This window comes from Columba livia, chromosome 29 (genome assembly GCF_036013475.1).
Source record: "Columba livia isolate bColLiv1 breed racing homer chromosome 29, bColLiv1.pat.W.v2, whole genome shotgun sequence".
In the NCBI taxonomy this organism is placed as follows: Eukaryota; Metazoa; Chordata; class Aves; order Columbiformes; family Columbidae; genus Columba; species Columba livia.
This window is the reverse complement of record NC_088630.1, coordinates 1,310,522-1,329,019: the sequence shown is the minus strand read 5'-3', so window position 1 is coordinate 1,329,019 and position 18,498 is coordinate 1,310,522. Positions and strand designations below refer to the sequence as shown.

General features: G+C 68.0%; 3 protein-coding genes across 7 annotated transcripts; 2 read left to right on the top strand and 1 right to left on the bottom strand.

Annotated features, from left to right (window-relative positions):
• The first annotated feature begins 85 nt into the window (after positions 1-85).
• Positions 86-6,182, top strand: STAT2 (signal transducer and activator of transcription 2). 3 transcript variants are annotated; one of them, XM_065043648.1, is made up of 23 exons: positions 86-210; positions 341-471; positions 618-768; positions 840-938; positions 1,009-1,101; positions 1,177-1,255; positions 1,357-1,442; positions 1,519-1,667; positions 1,742-1,900; positions 1,969-2,121; positions 2,240-2,260; positions 2,350-2,443; positions 2,551-2,607; positions 2,684-2,767; positions 2,838-2,945; positions 3,779-3,914; positions 4,010-4,059; positions 4,131-4,219; positions 4,286-4,422; positions 4,515-4,703; positions 4,778-4,835; positions 4,984-5,954; positions 6,020-6,182. In XM_065043648.1, exons 2-23 carry the CDS (start codon positions 341-343, stop codon positions 6,148-6,150), a joined length of 3,225 nt encoding a protein of 1,074 aa, XP_064899720.1. In that variant the 5' UTR covers positions 86-210; the 3' UTR covers positions 6,151-6,182. The 3 variants fall into 3 exon arrangements, with proteins under 3 accessions (XP_064899720.1, XP_064899719.1, XP_064899721.1); XM_065043647.1 differs by having other exon boundaries at positions 95-221; positions 340-471; XM_065043649.1 differs by having other exon boundaries at positions 112-216.
• IL23A (interleukin 23 subunit alpha) lies at positions 6,183-8,207 on the bottom strand. Its single transcript, XM_065043684.1, has 4 exons — positions 7,188-8,207; positions 6,956-7,054; positions 6,564-6,689; positions 6,183-6,487 (listed from the first exon to the last, which is right to left on the bottom strand). Exons 1-4 carry the CDS (start codon positions 7,356-7,358, stop codon positions 6,341-6,343), a joined length of 543 nt encoding a protein of 180 aa, XP_064899756.1. The 5' UTR covers positions 7,359-8,207; the 3' UTR covers positions 6,183-6,340.
• A 381-nt stretch (positions 8,208-8,588) lies between these two features.
• PAN2 (poly(A) specific ribonuclease subunit PAN2) lies at positions 8,589-18,282 on the top strand. Of its 3 annotated transcripts, none has more exons than XM_065043645.1 (26): positions 8,589-8,729; positions 9,186-9,480; positions 10,190-10,359; positions 10,453-10,573; positions 10,652-10,729; positions 10,819-11,086; positions 11,691-12,033; positions 12,388-12,484; positions 12,974-13,093; positions 13,225-13,344; positions 13,415-13,543; positions 13,691-13,890; positions 14,200-14,339; positions 14,569-14,675; positions 14,921-15,019; positions 15,334-15,410; positions 15,543-15,684; positions 15,860-15,997; positions 16,534-16,593; positions 16,670-16,760; positions 16,839-16,996; positions 17,079-17,222; positions 17,300-17,479; positions 17,586-17,679; positions 17,767-17,964; positions 18,047-18,282. In XM_065043645.1, the coding sequence occupies exons 2-26, from the start codon at positions 9,205-9,207 to the stop codon at positions 18,079-18,081; spliced, it is 3,585 nt and encodes a 1,194-aa protein (XP_064899717.1). In that variant the 5' UTR covers positions 8,589-8,729; positions 9,186-9,204; the 3' UTR covers positions 18,082-18,282. The 3 variants fall into 3 exon arrangements, with proteins under 3 accessions (XP_064899717.1, XP_064899715.1, XP_064899716.1); XM_065043643.1 differs by having other exon boundaries at positions 14,197-14,339; XM_065043644.1 differs by lacking the exon at positions 8,589-8,729 and having other exon boundaries at positions 8,824-9,480; positions 14,197-14,339.
• The last annotated feature ends 216 nt before the right edge of the window (positions 18,283-18,498 follow it).

Genomic DNA, 18,498 nt, shown 5'->3' with positions numbered 1-18,498 from the left:
CCCCCCTGACGTCATTTCGGGGAAGCGGGCAACCCCGCTGGAACGCGCGCTCCCCTGCCGGGGGGGCGTGGCCTCGCTGCCGCGCTCCGCCAATTGCCGCGCAGAACCGGAAGAGGGGCGTGGCCTCCGCGCCTTCCTGCCCCAAGAGCCGCCGAGGTCGGAGAGCGGGGCCGGGCGGGGGTCCCGGGTGTCCCGGGCGGCAGCGGCAGCGGCAGCGGCAGGTGCGGGGGTGCCGTGTCCGGGGGGGCTGTGCCGTGTCCGGGGGGGCTGTGCCGTGTCCGGGGGGGCTGTGCCGTGTCCGGGGGGCAGTGGGACCGCCCTGACCCCCGATCCCCTCAGCATGGCGCAGTGGCAGGAGGTGCAGAGCTTGGCCAACGCGCACCTGGAGCGGGTGCACCAGCTGTACGCGGGGGCCGCGCTGCCCATGACCGTGCGGCAGTGCCTGGCCGCCTGGATCGAGGACCAGAACTGGTAACGGGGGGGCCGGGGTGCGGGGCCGTGCCGGTATGTGCCGCCCGGTGCTGGGCCGCGGTGCCGGTGCTGACCTGCAGTGGTACCGGTACCGGTGCTGAGCCGCAGTGCTGGTGCCGGTACCGGTGCTGACCGCGGTGCCGCAGGCGCCAGGCGGCCGAGCCGCTCTCGTCCCACGCGCGGATGCTGTTCCACTCTTTACTGGCGCTGCTGGGCGAGCGCCTGGGCAGCCCGGGGCTGGGCGACGAGGATTTCACGCAGAAGCACAACCTGCGCAAGGCCCGGCGGGACCTCCAGGTGGGTGGGTCTGGGGTGAAGGGGGTCCTGGGGGTGTCTGCGCCCCGCTGACCCCCCCGACCCCTCCGCAGGCCGAGTTCGAGGAGTGTCCGGAGCGATTTGCCAACTTGGTGGCCAACCTGCTGCAGGAGGAGCGGCGGATCCTGCGCCTGGGCCAGGCGGCGGGGCAGGTGGGGCAGGGTCCCCCCTCCTGCCCCACGGACCCCTCCGGCCGCTGCCCCACGCCCCGTGTCTCTGCAGGGGGCGGCCGCCCCGGCGCCCAGCGCTGCCCCGGAGAGCGACCGCAAGCAGCAGATCCAGCGGCGTTTGGCCGAGTTCCACGCGGCCGTGCAGGTAATGACCCCCCTGACCCCCCCCAGACACCCCGAGGGCTGCCCGACCCCTCACCCCCCCGTCCCGCTTCTCCAGGAGGTCGAACGCGCTTTCTGGCACCTGGAAGACCTGCAGGACGCCTTTGACTTCTGCTTCAAGGTGCACTATGTGCCGGGTAAGGGCGAATTTTGCCCCCCGCCAGGGGCAGAGACATGGGGTGGTGCTGCCCCATGCCCCTGTGTCCCCTCACCCCCCATCATTGCCCCCTGCCCTCAGGTGAGGACAAGAGCAATGACCCCCAGTACGTCCGGCAGCTCCAAGCCCTCCAGGCCAAGCTACAGACACTGGACCGGCAGCGGCGGGTGAGCGGGGGCCAGGGCTGGACTGGGGGGGCCACGGCGCCCCGTCCCCCCCGCTCAGGAGCGCGTGTCCCCCCAGGAGGTGCTGGCGCAGATGCAGCAGCTGCTGGGGCGCAGCGAGCGGCTGCAGGAGTTCCTGCAGCAGGAGCTGGGGGACTGGCGCGAGCGGCAGCAGCGCGCCTGCATGGGGGCCCCCGCCGACACCTGCCTGCGCCCGCTGGAGACCTGGTAGGGTTGGGATGGGTGGGAGGGGGGACTGGGGGGTCCGCATCGGCCCCCGCTGAGCCCCACGGTGCCCGCAGGTTCACAGAGCTGGGCCAGAGGCTGTTCCAGCTGCTGCAGCTGCTGCGCGCGCTGGGGGAGCTGCGGCAGAAGGTGACATACGAGCGGGACCCGCTGAAGGCAGAGATCCCCCTCCTGGAGCGGCGGCTGAAGGAGCAGCTCACCTACCTGCTGCAGAGGTGGGGGCGGCCCTGGGGGGTGCTGGGGGGCGTGGGGGGCAGCCCTAACCCGCGCCCCGTGCCCACAGAGCCTTCGTGGTGGAGCAGCAGCCCAACATGCCCAACCCCTGCAAGCGCCCGCTGGTCCTGCGCACGGCCAGCAAGTTCTCGGCCCGCGCCCGCCTGCTCGTGCGCCTGCACGACCGCAACCACCGCATGGAGGCCAAGATCCACATTGACAGGTCAGAGCTGGGGGGGGGGCCCTCCCTGCCCACCCACGGGGGTCCCAGGACCCTGCGGGGGTGCCCAACCCAGCCGCGGGGGTCCCGCTTCATGCTGACGCACTGTTTTCTCTTGCAGGGACCCCCCCAAGATAAAAGGGTGAGAGATGAAGGGTGCTGGTGGTGGGCAGGGCTGTGCCCCCGCGGGGGTCCCGACCCCCCCACCCCCCGCTTCTCTCTACCCCACAGGTTTCGCAAGTTCAACATCCTGACGTCGAGCAGCAAAACCATCCTGGCAGGGGACAGTCCCCAGGAGGGGCTGGTCTGCGACTTCCAGTACCTTGTAGGGACCCCCGCCCCGACCCCCGTGTCCCCCACGGCATCGGGGAGGGGGCAAAGCCCCAGCCCCACGGTGCCCCCGACCCCGGGCTGACTCTGTGCTGCCCGCAGACGCTGAAGGAGCAGAAGGACAGCCGCTCGGGCAAAGGCGCCAAAGGCGCCGGCGAGGTGGGTGCAGGGCCGGGGGGTGCGGAGGCGTCAGCTCCCGGTGCCACGCGGTCCCTGTGGCGTCACCTCCCGGCAGAGTCCCCTGGTCGTGACCGAGGAGCTGCACCTCATCACCTTCACGCTGGCGTACGCTTACTGCGGGCTGGAGCTGGAGCTGGAGGCGAGCACAGGGGGCCGGGGGGGGCTGGGGGCTCAGGGGGGTGCAGGTCTGACCCCCCAACCCCCTGCAGACCTCCACGCTGCCCTTCGTCATCATCTCCAACACCAACCAGCTCTCCAGCGCCTGGGCCTCCGTCCTCTGGTTCAACATGCTCAGCACTGACCCCAGCAACCCCAAGGTGAGCGGGACCCCCCAGCCCCGCTGTGTCCCCCTGGTCCTGCTGTCCCATCCCTGTCCCCAGCTCCCTCCCCGTGTCCTGTCCCGGGTTCCTGGTCGTTGTCCCTGGTCCCTTTTCCATGCCTTGGAACTTTGGCTGTCCCCAGTCCCTGCTCCATCCTGGTCCCCAGTGCACATACCCATCCCCTGTCCCAGTCCACATCCTTGTCCCCTGTCCCGGTGCTTGTCCCCATCTCTGGTGTGCGTCCCTGTCCTCTGTCCTGGTGCGTGTCCCCATCTCTGGTACATGTCCCAGTGCATGTCCCCATGTCTGGTGCACATCCCTGTCCCAGTGTGTGTCCCTGTCCCGGTGGATGTTCCCATCTCTGGTGCATGTCCCCATCTCTTGTGCATGTCCCTGTCCCAGTGCATGTCCCCATGTCTGGTGCACATCCCTGTCCCTTGTCCCAGTGCACGTCCCCATCTCTGGTGCACGTCCCCGTCCCAGTGCATGTCCTCATGTCTGGTGCGCATCCACATGTCTGGTGCACGTCCCTGTCCCCTGTCCCGGTGCATGTCCCCATCTCTGGTGCATGTCCCTGTCCCAGTGCACGTCCCCATGTCTGGTGCATGTCCCTGTCCCCTGTTCTGGTGCATGTCCCCATGTCTGGTGCATGTCCCTGTCCCCTGTCCCAGTGCACGTCCCCATGTCTGTTGCACATCCCTCTCCTGGGGTGGGTCCCCATGTCTGGTGCACGTCCCAGTCCCCTGTCCCGGTGCACGTCCCTGTCCTGGTGTGTGTCCTCATGTCTGGTGCACGTCCCTGTCCCCCGTCCGCTCCCCCCGTCTCCGCAGGAGCAGCAGTTCTTCTCGGCGCCCCCCGCCGCCCCCTGGCCCCGGCTGGCCGAGGTGCTGAGCTGGCAGTTCGAGAGCGTGGCCGAGCGGGGCCTGGCCCGGGAGCACCTCCTCATGCTGGCCGAGAAGCTCTTCGGTGAGACCGGGCCCCCCCATCCCCCTCTCCCCACCGAGCCCCCCCAAGTCAGGACAGGGGCTGAGCCGCCCCCTTCACCCCGCGTTTGCCTCCAGGCTCGAAGCCGTCGCCGGAGAGCACCGTGTCCTGGCCCAAGTTCTCCAAGGTGAGCTGTGCCCGTCCTGCTGTCCCCTTGTCCCCTTGTCCCCCTGTCCCTGCTCACCCCCTCTCCCGCAGGACGGCGCCTCCGGCTTCTCCTTCTGGGCCTGGCTGGACGGGATCCTGGGGCTGCTCCAGGAGCACCTCAAGCCGCTCTGGAAGGACGGGTAGGAGCAGAACCAGGGGCTGGGGGCATTAGGGGGGGCGCAGGGGCTGACGGTGCCTCCCCCCAGCCTCATCCTGGGCTTCGTGAGCCGCAAGCAGGAGAAGAAGCTGCTGAAGGGCAAGCGAACGGGGACGTTCCTGATCCGCTTCAGCGAGAGCATCCTGGGGGGGGTCACCTGCACCTGGGTGGAGCACCCCGAGAGCGGTGAGTGTCCCCTGCCCCCGGTGCAGCCCCTCACCGCGGCCTCGGGACTGCGGGGGGGCTGACCCCGCCTGCCCCCCCGCCCCGTCCCACAGGACCCCCCGCGTTCCGAGCGGTGGTTCCCTACACGGCGGCCGAGCTGGCGTCGCTGGCGCTGCCCGACATCATCCGCGACTACCAGCTGCTGGTGGAGGAGAACATCCCCGAGAACCCCCTGCAGTTCCTGTACCCCGACACCCCCCGCGACGAGGCCTTCGGGCCCTACTACAGCCAGCGGCAGGAGGGTACGGCACGGCACGGTGCGGCACACGGCACGGCGCCGGCGAACCGCCCGCCAACCTCCCCTCTGTGTCCCCAGGGACCCTGACGGAGCAGAAGCGATACCTGAACCGGCGCCTCATCCGCGTGTCCTCCAGGTGCGCCAGAGGACACCCCGGTCCCTGTGGGAAGGGGGACACTGTCACCTGCGGCTTGGTGTCCCCTGATCCCACGTCTGTCCCTGCGGGAAGGGGGACACTGGCATCCACAGCTTGGTGTCCCCTGAGCCCGCGTCTGTCCCCGCAGGCAGGCGAATGAGTCGTGGCAGACGGAAGAGGAGCTGGTGGTTGCTACGGAAAACCTGGAGACACTGCAGCTGCAGCCCGGTGGCCTGGGGACGCAGCAGGTCACATCTGGGAACCTGGGGACACTGCAGCCCGGTGGCCTGGGGATGCAGCAGGTCACATCTGGGAACCTGGGGACACTGCAGCCCGGTGGCCTGGGGACACAGCAAGTCACATCTGGGAACCTGGGGCCACTGCAGCCCTTGAGCCCAGGGACAGGGCAGGTGATGGCCACTGGCCTGGGGATGCTGCAGCCTGGGGGCTCGGGGACACTGCAGGTCACATCTGGGAACCTGGGGACACTGCAGGCAGGGCCCCAAGTCCTGGAGCCACCACAGCCCCTGCAGGTGAGACCTGGGGTCCCAGAGGTGCTGCAGGCGGAGATTGAGGGTCTGGTGCTGCAGCTGGTCCCCGAGGGCCAGGGGACACTGCAGGTGGGACCAGGGGACATGGGGATAATGCAGGGGCTGCCTGGGGGGCTGGGAACGCTGCAACACATGGGACCTGGGGACCAGGGGACACAGCAAGTGGGACCTGGGGCTGTGGAGCAACAGCTGGTGCTGCAGCTGGTCCCCGAGGGCCAGGGGACACCGCAGGTGGGACCAGGGGGCTTGGGGACACTGCAGGTGCTGCCTGGCAGGCTGGGGCCACTGCAGCCGGTGGCTGGGGACACGGGGACGCTGCAGCCGGTGGCTGGGGACACGGGGACGCTGCAGCCGGTGCCGGGGGCTGTGGAACCGCTGCTGGTCCCCGAGGAGCTGCCACTGGAGCTGCTGCCGGGAGACCTGGACATGCAGGAGCTGCTGGAGTCGCTGGCGAACGGGCCAGAGCCAAGCTCGGGGTCACTGGGGATGCAGGGGACACTGGAGCCAGCGGAGCTGATGCCAAACGTTGCTGAGGCCATGGATGGGGGGCTGGACCCCAGGCTGGCAGGTGGGTGTCAGGGCCAGGAGGGGACACAGGTGTCCCCTTGGCGCTGAGCTGTCCCCCTCCCACAGGCAGCGCCGCGCTCCTGGCCCCCCACGACCCGTTCCTGCCGCAGTCTGAGGACGCGGCCCCGGCCGCCGCCAGCTCCCTCTTCACCACCGACTTCCCCCCGCTCAGCATCGACGCCAACGACTTCCAGTGACCCCCCTGTAAATAAACCTCTTCCTCACCCTCTGCCTGCGGCCAGACCCGTGTTGTGCTGCACATGGGGAGCCACTCGTCTGATTCAGACCTTTATTAGAAACTCATAAATACCCGAGATAAATAGAGAGCGTCACACATAAATAGCCCCTCGGCGGGGAGGGGAATAAATAGTCGGGGGTCGTGGGGGCTCAGCGGGCACTGGCGCTGTGGGTGAAGACGCGGCTCATGATGGCGGCGAAGGATTGGAGGCGCTGGAGCGCCAGGTGCTGCAGCAGCGGGTGGGCCCAGGTCTCGCTGGGGGCCAGGGAATGCCGGGGGGGGCGGCCGTGCTCCTGCTGCGGGATAGGGGGGTCAGGAGGGTCGGGGTTCGGGGTGCCCGCTCCACCCGCTGCAGCCCCCCCAGCCCCTCACCTGGACGAGCCCCAGCAGCTGGTCCAGCGTGGCCTCCAGCCGGGGCAGCCGGTGGGCGGTGAAGATGTCGGAGCCCAGCAGGTCCCGGTAGTGCTGCAGCCCTTGGAGGATTCGCTGCAGGCAGCGCTGGGGGAGGAGGGCATGAACGGGGGGGCCGGGACCCCCAGGCACAGTCCCCAGCATCCTGGGACACCCCCAGCATCCCTGGGACCACCTGGGCACATCCCTCAGCATCCCGGGGCACCTCTGGGACCCCCCAGCACATCCCGCAGACTCTCCATGCCCGGGATTCCTGCACACGTCTCCGAGGACCCTGAGACCCGCCCTGGGACACCCAGCTGCATCCCCCAGGCTCCCCACTGCCTCCCCCAGCACCCCCCGTCCCGCGGTACCGTGTTGTTGGTGTCCAGCGTGGAGGGGTCACAAGCGTCGCTGCAGCGGATCCGGGGGGGCCAGTTCTTGGGATCCTCCTCACTCAGCTGCGTCTCCTCCTGGCAGCGGGGGGGTCAGTGGGGTCCCCGTGCCCCCCATACTTCCCCCGGCATCCCGTCCCGCCGGGTCCCGCTCCTCCCGGGATGTCCCGCACCTCCCGCTGGTCCCTCCGGTCGACCCCCCCGCACTCACCAGCACCCGGTGCGGCTCCTTGAGTGTCGCCACCAGCCGCGACAGCTCCCGGGAGAGGCTCCTGCAGGCGACCCAGTCGGTGCGGGGTCCCGGGGCCGGGGCCGGGGCCGCGGGCGGCGGCAGCAGCAGCGGGAGGCAGAGGCAGAGCAGGAGGCGGCGGAGTGGGGCCATGGCCGGTCGTTCGGTCGGTGCCGCCACCGGCGCTGCCACCGGGCTCTTATGGGGCGGCGGCAGGTGGGGAATCCCCGCGGCAGGTGGCACCCGCCCCCCGTTACTGCGAAATCGCCGCCTCCCTCGAAAGCAGAACCGATACCGGGCCGGGGTCCCCGGGCTGCGCCCCGCCGCGCCCGGTCCCGCACCGCGCCGGGACGGGATGGGACGGGCAGGAAAACCCAGGGCAGTTCCTGGCGGCTCCGCGCCCTGCGGCACCCAGTGTCCCCACGTTGTTCCTTTGGTGTCTGCTCGCTGTGTCCCCCCGTGTCCCCTCCGCTGTCCCCCGTGTGTCCTCCGGCCGCACCGGGAAAGCAGCCGGGGCGGCCCCGGCGAGGCAAGTGGCGGCTCCCCGGTTCCGCGGTGTCCCGGCGGGGCTTCCCCGGTCCGCGCCCCGTGGGGACCGCGCAGCCCCGGTGTCCGCCGGGCAGGGTCGTGCTGCCCGCGGCGCTGCAATCGCGGCGGCCCCGACGGGGCGGCTCCGGCGCTTCCCGCTCCCGCCCGCCGGGGCTGCCCCTGGCCTTCCCCGGATCCGCGGCGACGCACCGGCCGCGCCTCGGGCACCGGGGCCGAGGTCCCACCGTCCCTGCCCGTGGCGCCGTGTGCCCCGCGGGTTTGGGAGGGGGAGGCCGGGGTTGGGGTCCCGGTGGGGTAGGGAGGTCCCGGTGGGGTAGGGAGGTCCCGGCGGAGACCGGAGCGGGTGAGGCTCAGAACCGTCTCCAGGTCACGGTGCACGGCCCTGGGGACACTGTTGGATCCCGTGGGACACTGAGGGACCCCGTGGATACCAGGAGCCGCTGTGGGACACCAGTGGGGACGATGGGATGGCTACAGACAGTGTAGGACGTTGTGGGGCATTTGGGGACACTTTGGGACCCCAGGAGATGCTGCATGACACCCAGCGGGATGTCGTGTGACACCACGGGATGCTGTGACACCGGTGGGCACGCTGAGACACCTCCCCCCCCACCCCGTGGGCCATTGTGGAGACACTTTGGGACTTCGTGGGACGTTGGGGACACTGCGTGACAACCCCACACCGAAACGACCGATTTCAACATTTTTGTCCCTTCCGCCGCGCCGTCCGCCACACCGCCCGCCGCACCGCTTAGTCCCGCCTCACTCAGGCGCTGATTGGTCATCGCCCTCGACTCCGCACTGCCATTGGTCCGCCTCTCCCGGGGGCGCGCCGGTTTACCGGGCGGGAGCGCGGGGGGCGCGGTTGCCATAGTGACGGCGAGAGGGGCGGCGGCGGCCCCGGGCCGACCGTGGCGGCGCGGCGGGCCGAGCCCGGGAGCGCGGCCCCGGCGGGGCTCTGCCCGCGGCTGCTCGGTAACGGCGGGCGCGGGGCGCCGTGGGGAACGGCCGCCGCCCCGGGGCGCGGGGCGCTCTGCGACGCTTGGCCGGAGCGCGGGGGTTGTGGGTGCCGGGTTGGGAACACGGTGGGGAGAGCGGGGGCCCCGCGGCTCAGTCCGGGCCCCGCCCGGGGCTGCGGCGGCCGATAGCGCCGGTGCGTCCGGTGTGGGGCCGCGGAGATAACGGCGGCGGGCGCGGAGCTGGCCCGCGGGGCTCCGGTTCCCCGGGAAGGCTGCTCGGTGCACCGGGGCTCCTTCCCCCGGTGCTCGCGGCCGTGACGGGGCTCCGGGGGAAGGGGCTTCACCGGCCCCTGGCGCTGGACATTCCAGCCGCCTTTTCCGCCCCGCGGACTCACCGGGAGCTCCGCCGATTCCACGAACCGGCGCCGCGGCGGTTCCGCCCGCCCGGTTCAGTTCCCGTTCTGCTTCCCAGGGAGACGCCGGTTCCCACCATGAATTTTGAAGGGCTCGACCCATCGCTGGGCGAATACGCGGCCCCGCTGCACCCGGCGCTGGACGCGGCGCTGGAGCTGCCCGGCAGCCTCCTCCCCGGCGTGGAGCTGGACCCCGACGCCGTGGCCATGGACGCCATGGCCGTGCCCGACCCCGTGCACCTCATGGAGGGCATGTACAGCGAGCTGCACACCGCCGTCTCCGACGTGGGGGTGCCCGTCGCCGCCGCCCACTTCGACCTGCACGAGGAGATGCTGTGGGTCGGGAACCATGGGGTAAGCAGGGGGGACACGTGGGGGTCGCTGAGCGAACCGGCGGTGCCGGCGCTCGATGTGTCCTGGAGCGCGAGCCTTGTGGTTGGAGCTTTTGGTTCTTTGCTTGTGTCTGTGGGGTCTCTGTAGTTTTGGGGTGCATGGGGGGGTGGGAAGCCCCCCTGCGCCCGGGAAAGCGCAAACTGGGGTGAGCTGTGATGAGCCAATGGTAAGACAAGGGGTAATGGGTGCAAACTGGAACACAGGAGGTTCAGCTTAAATGTGAGAAGAAACTTCTTCACAGTGAGGGTGACAGAGGGTTGGAGTGGATGATGTTTTGAGGTCCCTTCCAATCCCTGACATTCTGTGATTCTGCGAGATTGAGGGGTGATTAATTAATAGTAATCAAGATGGAAAGGGGGAGTGTCAGGAGGATGGAGCCAGGCTCTTCTGGTGACAACCAGGGACAGGACAAGGGGCAGTGGGTGCAAACTGGAGCACAGGAGGTTCCACTTAAATCTGAGCAGAAACTGGTTCCTGGTGAGGGTGGCAGAGCCTGGCCCAGGCTGCCCAGGGGGTTGTGGAGTCTCCTTCTCTGCAGACATTCCAACCCGCCTGGTTCCTGTGTAACCTCATCTGGGTGTTCCTGCTCCATGGGGGGATTGCACTGGATGAGCTTTCCAGGTCCCTTCAACCCCTGACGTTCTGTGGGCCCGTCCCCGGCTGCTTTTAGGGCCACGCCACCTCCTTCTTCGGCCCGACGCTGGAGCGATATTCCTCCTTCCAAGTGAACAGCAGCGACGACATCCGCCAGATCCAGAGCCTGGAGAACGGTGTCCTGTTCCTGACCAAAACCAGCCTGAAGTGCATGTCCCGAGGGGGGCTCATCATTTTCGACTACCTGTGAGTGCTGGGGGGTCACAGGGGGATCTGGGGCAGGTCCTGCAGCCCCTTTCCGGGTGGGAGCACGAGGGTTTTCCTTTCCCCGTCCCGCAGCATGGACGAGGCCGAGGACATGCACAGTCTGCTGCTGACGGACAGCAGCACGCTGCTGGTCGCTGGGCTGCAGAACCACGTCGTGGAGATCGACCTCAACACCGTCCAGGAGACGCAGAAGGTACAGCCAGGCCGGGGGGCGCGGGGAGGTGCTCGGTGTGGGGCTCAGCCCCGCTCACCCCGCGCTGCTGCTCCGCAGTACACCGTGGAGGTTCCCGGCATCACCGTCATGCGGCAATCCAACCGCTTCTTCTTCTGCGGACACACCTCGGGGAAGGTAACCCCTGCTCTGCTGGTGCTCAGCGTCCCTTGGGGACACCCTGGGGGCTCCCAAGTGGCACCCACCACCCCATCCGACCCTTCCAGGTCTCCCTGCGCGACCTGCGCACCTTTGTGGTGGAGCACGAGTTCGACGCCTACTCGGGCAGCTTGTCCGACTTTGACGTCCACGGGAACCTGCTGGTGACCTGCGGCTTCTCCAGCCGGATGAACGGGCTGGCCTGCGACCGCTTCCTGAAGGTGTACGACCTGCGCATGATGCGAGCCACCACCCCGCTGCAGGTCCACATCGACCCCTTCTTCCTGCGCTTCATCCCCACCTACACCTCCCGCCTGGCCATCATCTCCCAGACAGGTGGGCAAAGCCGCGTCCCCCCCGGTACCCCCAGGGTCAGGGTCCTGAGGCCACTCGTGATGAGAAATACCTTGAGGTGCCGGAGCGAGTTCAGGGAAGGGAAATAGAGCTGGGCAAGGGGCTGGAGAAAGAGGTTTAGGTTGGAAATTAAGAAAAAATTATTAATTAATAGGCTGTCGAGCATTGGAACAGGCTGCCCAGGGTGGTGGTGGAGTCACCATCCCTGGAGGGCTGGACAGACGGAGATGAGGTTCTCAGGACATGGGGCAGTGCTGGGGGGGGGTTATGGTTGGACTCAATGATCTTGAGGTTCAGGTTGGATATTGGGGATGATTTCTTTGTGAAAGGGCTGTGGGGCATTGAACAGGCTGCCCAGGGTCATGGTGGAGCCACCATCCCTGGAGGGCTGGACAGACGGACATGAGGTTCTCAGGGACACGGGTCCGCGCCAGGGGTGCGTTAATGCGTGGACTCGATGATCTTGAGGGGCTTTTCCACCCAAGACAATTCCGTCATTAAACCCCAATGGGACAGAGTTGGCCACCAAAGAGACGTGTGCCGTGTCACCCGGTGCCACCTCGCTCTGTCCTTCCCACCCACGCAGGTCAGTGCCAGTTCTGCGAACCCACCGGGCTGGCCAACCCCGCCGACATCTTCCACGTCAACACCGTGGGGCCCTTGATCATGGCGTTCGACGTGTCGGCCAGCAAGCAGGCGCTGGCCTTCGGGGACTCCGAGGGCTGCGTCCACCTCTGGGCCGACTCCCCCGACGTCACCTTCAACGCCTACTCGCGCGAGACCGACTTTGCGCTGCCCTGCATGGTGGACACGCTGCCGCACCTGGACTGGAACCAGGACCTGGTGCCGCTGTCCCTCATCCCCGTGCCGCTCACCAGCGACGCGCTGCTCTCCGACTGGCCCGCGGCCAACTCGGCCCCGGCACCCCGGTAATTTCCCGGTGTCTCCCGGTGAAAACCAGCACTGGCGCTGCTGGGGATCCGCTCCTGTTGTCCCCCCCATCTTGTGCCCCGTGAAATGCAAGATAAGTTGCCCGTGGTGGATTTAACCGCTGAGGTGACCGGGTGGGTCTGGGGATGCTGGGGACAAGCTGGTGGGATCCCGGCTCATTCTGCTTGTGTGGAAACCCTCTTGTTTTTAATCTGTGCCAAACACGCCGGCACTCGGCGCTGCTGCCGCGTTCTGGTGCGATCTGGGCACTTTGTTGTGATGGAAAACGAACAGCGAGGTTTGGGGGGACCCTCGTGTGACCCCCAGCGCCTGAGCCGCGGTGTGTTTTGCAGGCGAGCTCCTCCGGTAGACCCCGAGATCCTGCGCACCATGAAGAAGGTGGGGTTCATCGGCTACGCCCCGAACCCCAGGACCAAGCTCCGCAACCAGGTACCCGCTCTCAGGAGGGCCGGAGCTCTCGCCGTGCGCGGAGCCACCTCGGAGCTTCCCGTGGGGCTCGGGGTGGGCGAGAGGCGGCATTCTCAGTATCCCAAGTGGATAATTCGGAGGTGACGGCTTTTCCCGAGCAGCCTCAGCAGGTCCCGGGTGGAGCTGGAATCTCCCCCTTGGGCTGGAGCCCCAGTTCTACCGATAACTGGCTCTGCGGTGGGAAAGGTCCGAGCTCTCCGGGTGGGAGGGTGAGGGCACGTCCCTCGCCCTTGGGAAAACACGGCCGCGTTTCGCCCGCAGCGCCGCTGTAGTTTCCCAGAGCGATAAGTCCCTGGCGAGAGCGACGGTGCTGGCGCAGGGCCCCGCTCCTTCGGCTCCTTCCTTCGCTCGTTCGGGGAGGCAGGAAAGCCCAGGAGCTGCTGGATTCGGTGCGTGGGGCCTCGCTTTGCCATGGGGCTCAGCCGCTCTGCCCTCCTCGCCCCCTTGCAGATTCCCTATCGCTTAAAAGAGACGGACAACGAGTTCGACAGCTTCAGCCAAGTCCCCGAGTCCCCGATCGGGCGGGAGGAGGAGCCGCATCTCTACATGGTGGCCAAGAAGTACAGGAAGGTGGTGGCGGCTTTTCAGGGGGTCCCCAGGGGGTTGATGTGGGGCGAGGGACCCCCAGTGCCCGCCGTGGCTCCGCGGAGAGTGCCGTGGCGCCGGGACGGTGCCCGTTTAACGCTCGTGTCCCCGCTCAGGTCACCATCAAATACTCCAAGCTGGGGCTGGAAGATTTTGACTTCAAACATTACAACAAGACGCTGTTTGCGGGGCTGGAGCCCCACATCCCCAACGCCTACTGCAACTGCATGATCCAGGTGGGACCCCCCGCCCTGCCCGGCCCCCCGCGACCCCCCCAAACCTCCCCTGACCCCCCGTCTTTGCCAGGTGCTGTATTTCCTGGAGCCGGTTCGCTGCTTGGTGCAAAACCACCTCTGCCAGAAGGAGTTCTGCCTGGGCTGCGAGCTGGGGCTGCTGTTCCACATGCTGGACCTGTCCCGAGGAGACCCCTGCCAGGTCTGCGGGGTGACAGATTGGGCTGCCGGGGGGGCCGGGGACGCGGCAGGAGCCGGGTGGTGCCGTATCCTCGGCTGACGGCATCAACCAGCGCGGAAACTCCCGTCGCTTGACCTCGGTGACACGCCGCTCTTGCCCCATCCCCAGGGAAGCAATTTTTTGCGGGCTTTCCGCACCATCCCGGAGGCTTCGGCGCTGGGGCTGATCCTGGCTGACTCGGACGAGGCCACGGGGAAGGTGAACCTGGGCCGGCTCATCCAGAGCTGGAACCGTTTCATCCTCACCCAGCTGCACCAGGAGACCCAGGAGCAGGAGGGGCCGCAGGCGTATCGGGGGGCTGGCGGCAGGTAAACCCCCCGGCACCGGGAATAACCAAACCTGGGACGGGGGGCTGGCTCCCCGGGGTCCCCTCTGTCCCTTGGGAAGCGCCTTTCTTGCCCCCGAGTGCTGTGCGGGACATGGGGAGCTACCCCATAGCCAGGTTGAGACCCCAGGCTGTTTCCCTTCAGCTTCACCCCCTTCTCGTGGCTGCGCAGCCGCCACCGGCTCCGAGTCCCCTCAGCGCTGCTGCAATTGGGGTGCTGGCCCCAAAACCCCAAGATGTGCAGGTCCCGGTCGATCCCGCTCACCCCGCTGCTCTTTTCCACCTCCAGCAGCTTCGGGACCTCGGGGGACTCGGTCATCGGGCAGCTCTTCAGCTGCGAGATGGAGAACTGCAGCATGTGCCGCTGCGGCAAAGAGACCGTCCGTGTGTCCTCCACGCTGCTCTTCACCCTCTCCTACCCCGAGAGCACCGGTACGGGCGCGGTGATCGCCGCCTTTCCCCGGCCAGGTGGGGTTTGGTGTCCGTAGGGATGAACCAGGTGACAGACACCGGCAGCGCTTCCCAACCAGCCAAGCAAAGCAGATTTGGGGCTTGACCTTCTCGCTGGTGGTTTTGAGGAAAACCCCAGAGGTTTGGCTGAGCTAAACCGGTAAAGATTTGCGTGTTTGGGAGGTGACGTTATTCTCCTTTCTCTCTTCAGAAAAGCCAGCCAAAGATTACGAGTTTGCCCAAATTTTAAAGCGAAGCATCTGCTTGGAGCAGAACACGCAAGCCTGGTGCGAGAACTGCGAGAAGTACCAGCCCACGGTGAGCGGGGGCGCCGGGTCCTTCCCGCGGCACCGGCCGCGCGGCGCCGCCTTCTCCGTTAATCACCGGGGAAGCTCCTGAGCTGGGATTCGGTTCCCGGATGGGTTTTTCCTGGGCTGCACAACCCAATTCCAGCTGAATCCCCCCGGGATGGGGGGCAGAGGGAAACCCCCCCAAGCTGAGCCGGGCAAAGGTGCGTTTGGAGCTCTCGGTGTCACCGTCGCCACCTCCCGCTCCGTCCGCAGGTCCAGACCCGCAACATCCGCTGCCTGCCCGACGTCCTGGTCATTAACTGCGAGGTGAACAGCTCCAAGGAGGCCGATTTCTGGAAGACGCAGGCTGAGGTGGGGGCGGCACAACCGGCTCCTTTGGGGTTCGCGGAGGCGTTTTCGCTCGGGTCCCGCTGTCTCCAACCTGTCGCTCTCCACCCGAGCATCCCCCGCTCCGTTCACAGCGTTTGGTTGTGGTCAGAGTTGGAAAAGACAAAGCGATGACTAAATCTGCCGTCCCCCACCTTTTCCTTCCCCAGCACAGCACTGGGTGTCCCTCGCTGCCTTGGTCCCCATCACCGACGTTCTGTCCCCGTCCTTTCCACCCCCCTGGGCTGGCTGTCCCCTCGCGTCCCCCGCACTGACGCGTCCCTGTGTTTCGTTGCCAGTTCGCCTTTCAGAGAGCTCTGATGCAAAGAGGAGGTTTTGACATCACCAAAGGCAAAGAAATCTCTTTGGGAGACTGGTAGGTGACAGTCCCCAGGGTGCTGCCACCTCCTGGCTTGTTCTCTGCCCTTGCTCAGGGCTGTTTGTCACCTGGTAATGACTTTGGCCTGGGTGACACCGCCAACTCGGCTTCCCGCCGTTCTCGGTGCAGGAAGGAGCTGGGGAACCCCGACGCGGGGCATTTGTATCCCTCGGTGGAGGAGCTGAAGAACGTCTGGATCCCCTACGCCATCAAGATGAGGCTGAGCAAGAGCAAGGAGCTGGATGTGTGCAACTGGAGCGAGAGCGAGGAGGTAAAGGCGCCGCGGTCCCACTGGGGACGCGGTCACACCCCGTGGGGCTGCGGGAGCCGAACCGAGAGTGTGCGGGCCAGAGATGAGGACGTGAGCGTGGACACCTGATGGGGACGGCGCGTCCGGGGTTGGGGTCTGGGGGCCGCGATCGCGGCTCAGCCGGTTCCTCCCGCAGCTGAGCCCGAGCGACGACCCCGACTCGGTTTACGTCTACGACCTGATGGCCACCGTGGTCCACATCCTGGATTCGCGCACCGGGGGCAGCCTGGTGGGCCACATCAAGGTGGGGGAGACCTACCACCAGCGCAAGGAGGTGAGGAGCCCCCCCGGGGACACGGGGCGGTTGAACGGGCCCGTTTCTGGTCTCTCGGTCGAGCGTTGGGTGTTTGGTTGAACACATTGGGCGGCCGAGGAGGAAGGAAGGGCTGGAGAAGCTCTTCCCACCCTTGCTCGGGCCGGTTCCTCCTGGTCACGGGCGCGTTGCCAGCAGGTCCCTGTGCTTCCAGGTAAGGGCTGGGACGTCACGTCCCCTCCCGGGGAGCGGGGCTGGGCTGGGCAGCCCTGGCTGGCGGAGCAGCCCTGGCCAGGAGTTCCCGGAGTGTGTCAAGGCCGCATCCCGGCTCTTATCTCTTGCATCTCCACGGAGTTTTGGGTGGGAGCCGGGCAGGGAGCGCGCGGGTCCAGCCCGACGCCGTCACCACGGCCCCGCGGGGGTTTCCCCGCCGTGTCCCACGAAGGGCGGGAGTTCCCGCGTGGCACCGTCATCCCCCCCTTTCCCTGGTAACGGGGAGCGGAGTCACTGCATCCACCCCGAGGGGGGGCCCTAAAGCCTGCGCTGTGCCCCCGCAGGGCGTCACGCACCAGCAGTGGTACCTTTTCAACGACTTCCTCATCGAGCCCGTGGACAAGGTGAGCGCTCGGGTGACACCGCGGGGACGCCGCGGGTGGGGTGTCCCCGTCCCCGACCGTCCCCTGTCCCCCGCAGTGCGAGGCCGTGCAGTTCGACATGAGCTGGAAGGTGCCGGCCATCCTCTACTACGCCCGGAGGAACCTCAACGCCAAGTACAACCTCGTCAGTGAGTGCCGGGGGTGGAAGTGGCGGCGCGGCCGGCGGCGCCGCTCGCGGCTCACGGCGCTTCCCCCTTTCCCCGCAGTCAAGAACCCCATCGAGGCCAACGTGCTGCTGGCCGAGGCGTCGCTGGCGCGCAAGCAGCGCAAGTGCCACGCCACCTTCATCCCGCTCATGCTGAGCGAGATGCCGCAGGCGGGAGACCTGGTGGGGCTGGACGCCGAGTTCGTCACGCTCAACGAGGTCAGGGGGACGCGGGGACACGGGGACGGCCCCGGTCCCCGCGGGGCCGTCGGTCACCGCGCTCTCGCGTCCCCCGCCGCAGGAGGAGGCCGAGCTGCGAAGCGACGGGACCAAATCCACCATCAAGCCCAGCCAGATGTCGGTGGCCAGGATCACGTGCGTGCGCGGGCAGGGCCCCAACGAGGGCGTCCCCTTCATCGACGACTACATCTCCACCCAGGAGCAGGTACGGGAAGCCCGCCCGCCCCCAGGGGGGACACGGTGACAACACGGACCCCCCCGCCACCATCCCCGGTCCCGTAGGTGGTGGATTACCTGACCCAGTACTCGGGGATCAAGCCGGGAGATCTGGACGCCAAGATCTCCTCCAAGCACCTCACCACCCTCAAGTCCACCTACCTGAAGCTGCGCTTCCTCATCGACGTGGGGGTCAAGTTCGTGGGCCACGGGCTGCAGAAGGACTTTCGCGTCATCAACCTGATGGTGACAGCGCCGAGTCCCCGTCCCTCAACCCGGGGGTCCCGGGGGGGGGCTGGGAGGCCGGTAGCCCCCCCAGCCCGGGCAGCAGGACCCTCTCTCTGCTTCCCAGGTGCCCAAGGACCAGGTGATCGACACCGTCTACCTGTTCCACATCCCGAGGAAGAGGATGATCTCCCTGCGCTTCCTCGCCTGGTATTTCCTGGGTCAGTGGCCGAGCCGTGGGGCGCAGGGGGGTGTCGGGGTGGGGGGGCGGCTGCTTCCTGACCGGGGTGGGGGGGGGATCCCCGCAGACCTGAAGATCCAGGGGGAGACCCACGACAGCATCGAGGACGCGCGCACGGCGCTGCAGCTCTACCGCAAGTACCTGGAGCTGAGCCCGCCGGGCGCGGAGCCCGAGGAGTTCCGCAAGGTGCTCAAGGGGCTCTACGAGAAGGGACGCAAGATGGACTGGAGGGTCCCCGAGCCCGACAGCCAGAGCAGCCCCAAGCGTAAGGCCCGGACCCCCCCGGTGTCCCCCGCCGTGTCCCCCCGGTATCCCCGGTCCCCCCCTCACCCGCTTTGTCTCGGCAGATGGGGCCGTGTTCCCCCCGGTGCTGGCGCTGTGACCCCCGCGGGAGGCGGACACGCCTGGAACTGGAACCAGCAGCGGGGACGGGGCTGCCCCCGCCCCCGCCCGCCCCCTCCCGGGGCCCGGTGCCCCGGGACTCGCTCCCCGCCGGTACCGGGAGTCACCATCCCGCTCCCCTCCCCCCGCCTCCCCGACCCGCCCGCCGGCCCGGGCGCGCTCATAAAGCACTTGGACACCGCCCGCCGCCTCCCGCTTGGATCCGGGGACGCGGGGGAGGGACCGGCACCGGGGCCACGGCACCGGGGCCACGGCGGGAAGGACTCGGGCTCCGAGTGGGGCTGGTAGTGGGGACGCGGCACGGAGGAGCCCGGGACCGGGGACGCGGTGACGGGACTGGGGCACTGTGTCCGGACCGGGATCACTAACGGGACCGGGGACGCGGCGGCGTGGCCGG

Coding starts and splice junctions, on each gene's coding strand:
- STAT2 (XM_065043648.1), top strand. CDS start 341: ATGGCGCAGTGGCAGGAGGTGCAGAGCTTGGCCAACGCGCACCTGGAG. Junction 1,668..1,741: donor CTGCGCCCGCTGGAGACCTG/GTAGGGTTGGGA, acceptor CGGTGCCCGCAG/GTTCACAGAGCTGGGCCAGA. Junction 2,946..3,778: donor CTGACCCCAGCAACCCCAAG/GTGAGCGGGACC, acceptor CCGTCTCCGCAG/GAGCAGCAGTTCTTCTCGGC.
- PAN2 (XM_065043643.1), top strand. CDS start 9,205: ATGAATTTTGAAGGGCTCGACCCATCGCTGGGCGAATACGCGGCCCCG. Junction 15,998..16,533: donor CCTACCACCAGCGCAAGGAG/GTGAGGAGCCCC, acceptor GTGCCCCCGCAG/GGCGTCACGCACCAGCAGTG. Junction 17,223..17,299: donor ACATCTCCACCCAGGAGCAG/GTACGGGAAGCC, acceptor CCGGTCCCGTAG/GTGGTGGATTACCTGACCCA.
- IL23A (XM_065043684.1), bottom strand. CDS start 7,358: ATGGCCCCACTCCGCCGCCTCCTGCTCTGCCTCTGCCTCCCGCTGCTG. Junction 7,055..7,187: donor AGGAGCCGCACCGGGTGCTG/GTGAGTGCGGGG, acceptor CCCCGCTGCCAG/GAGGAGACGCAGCTGAGTGA. Junction 6,488..6,563: donor AGCTGCTGGGGCTCGTCCAG/GTGAGGGGCTGG, acceptor CCTATCCCGCAG/CAGGAGCACGGCCGCCCCCC.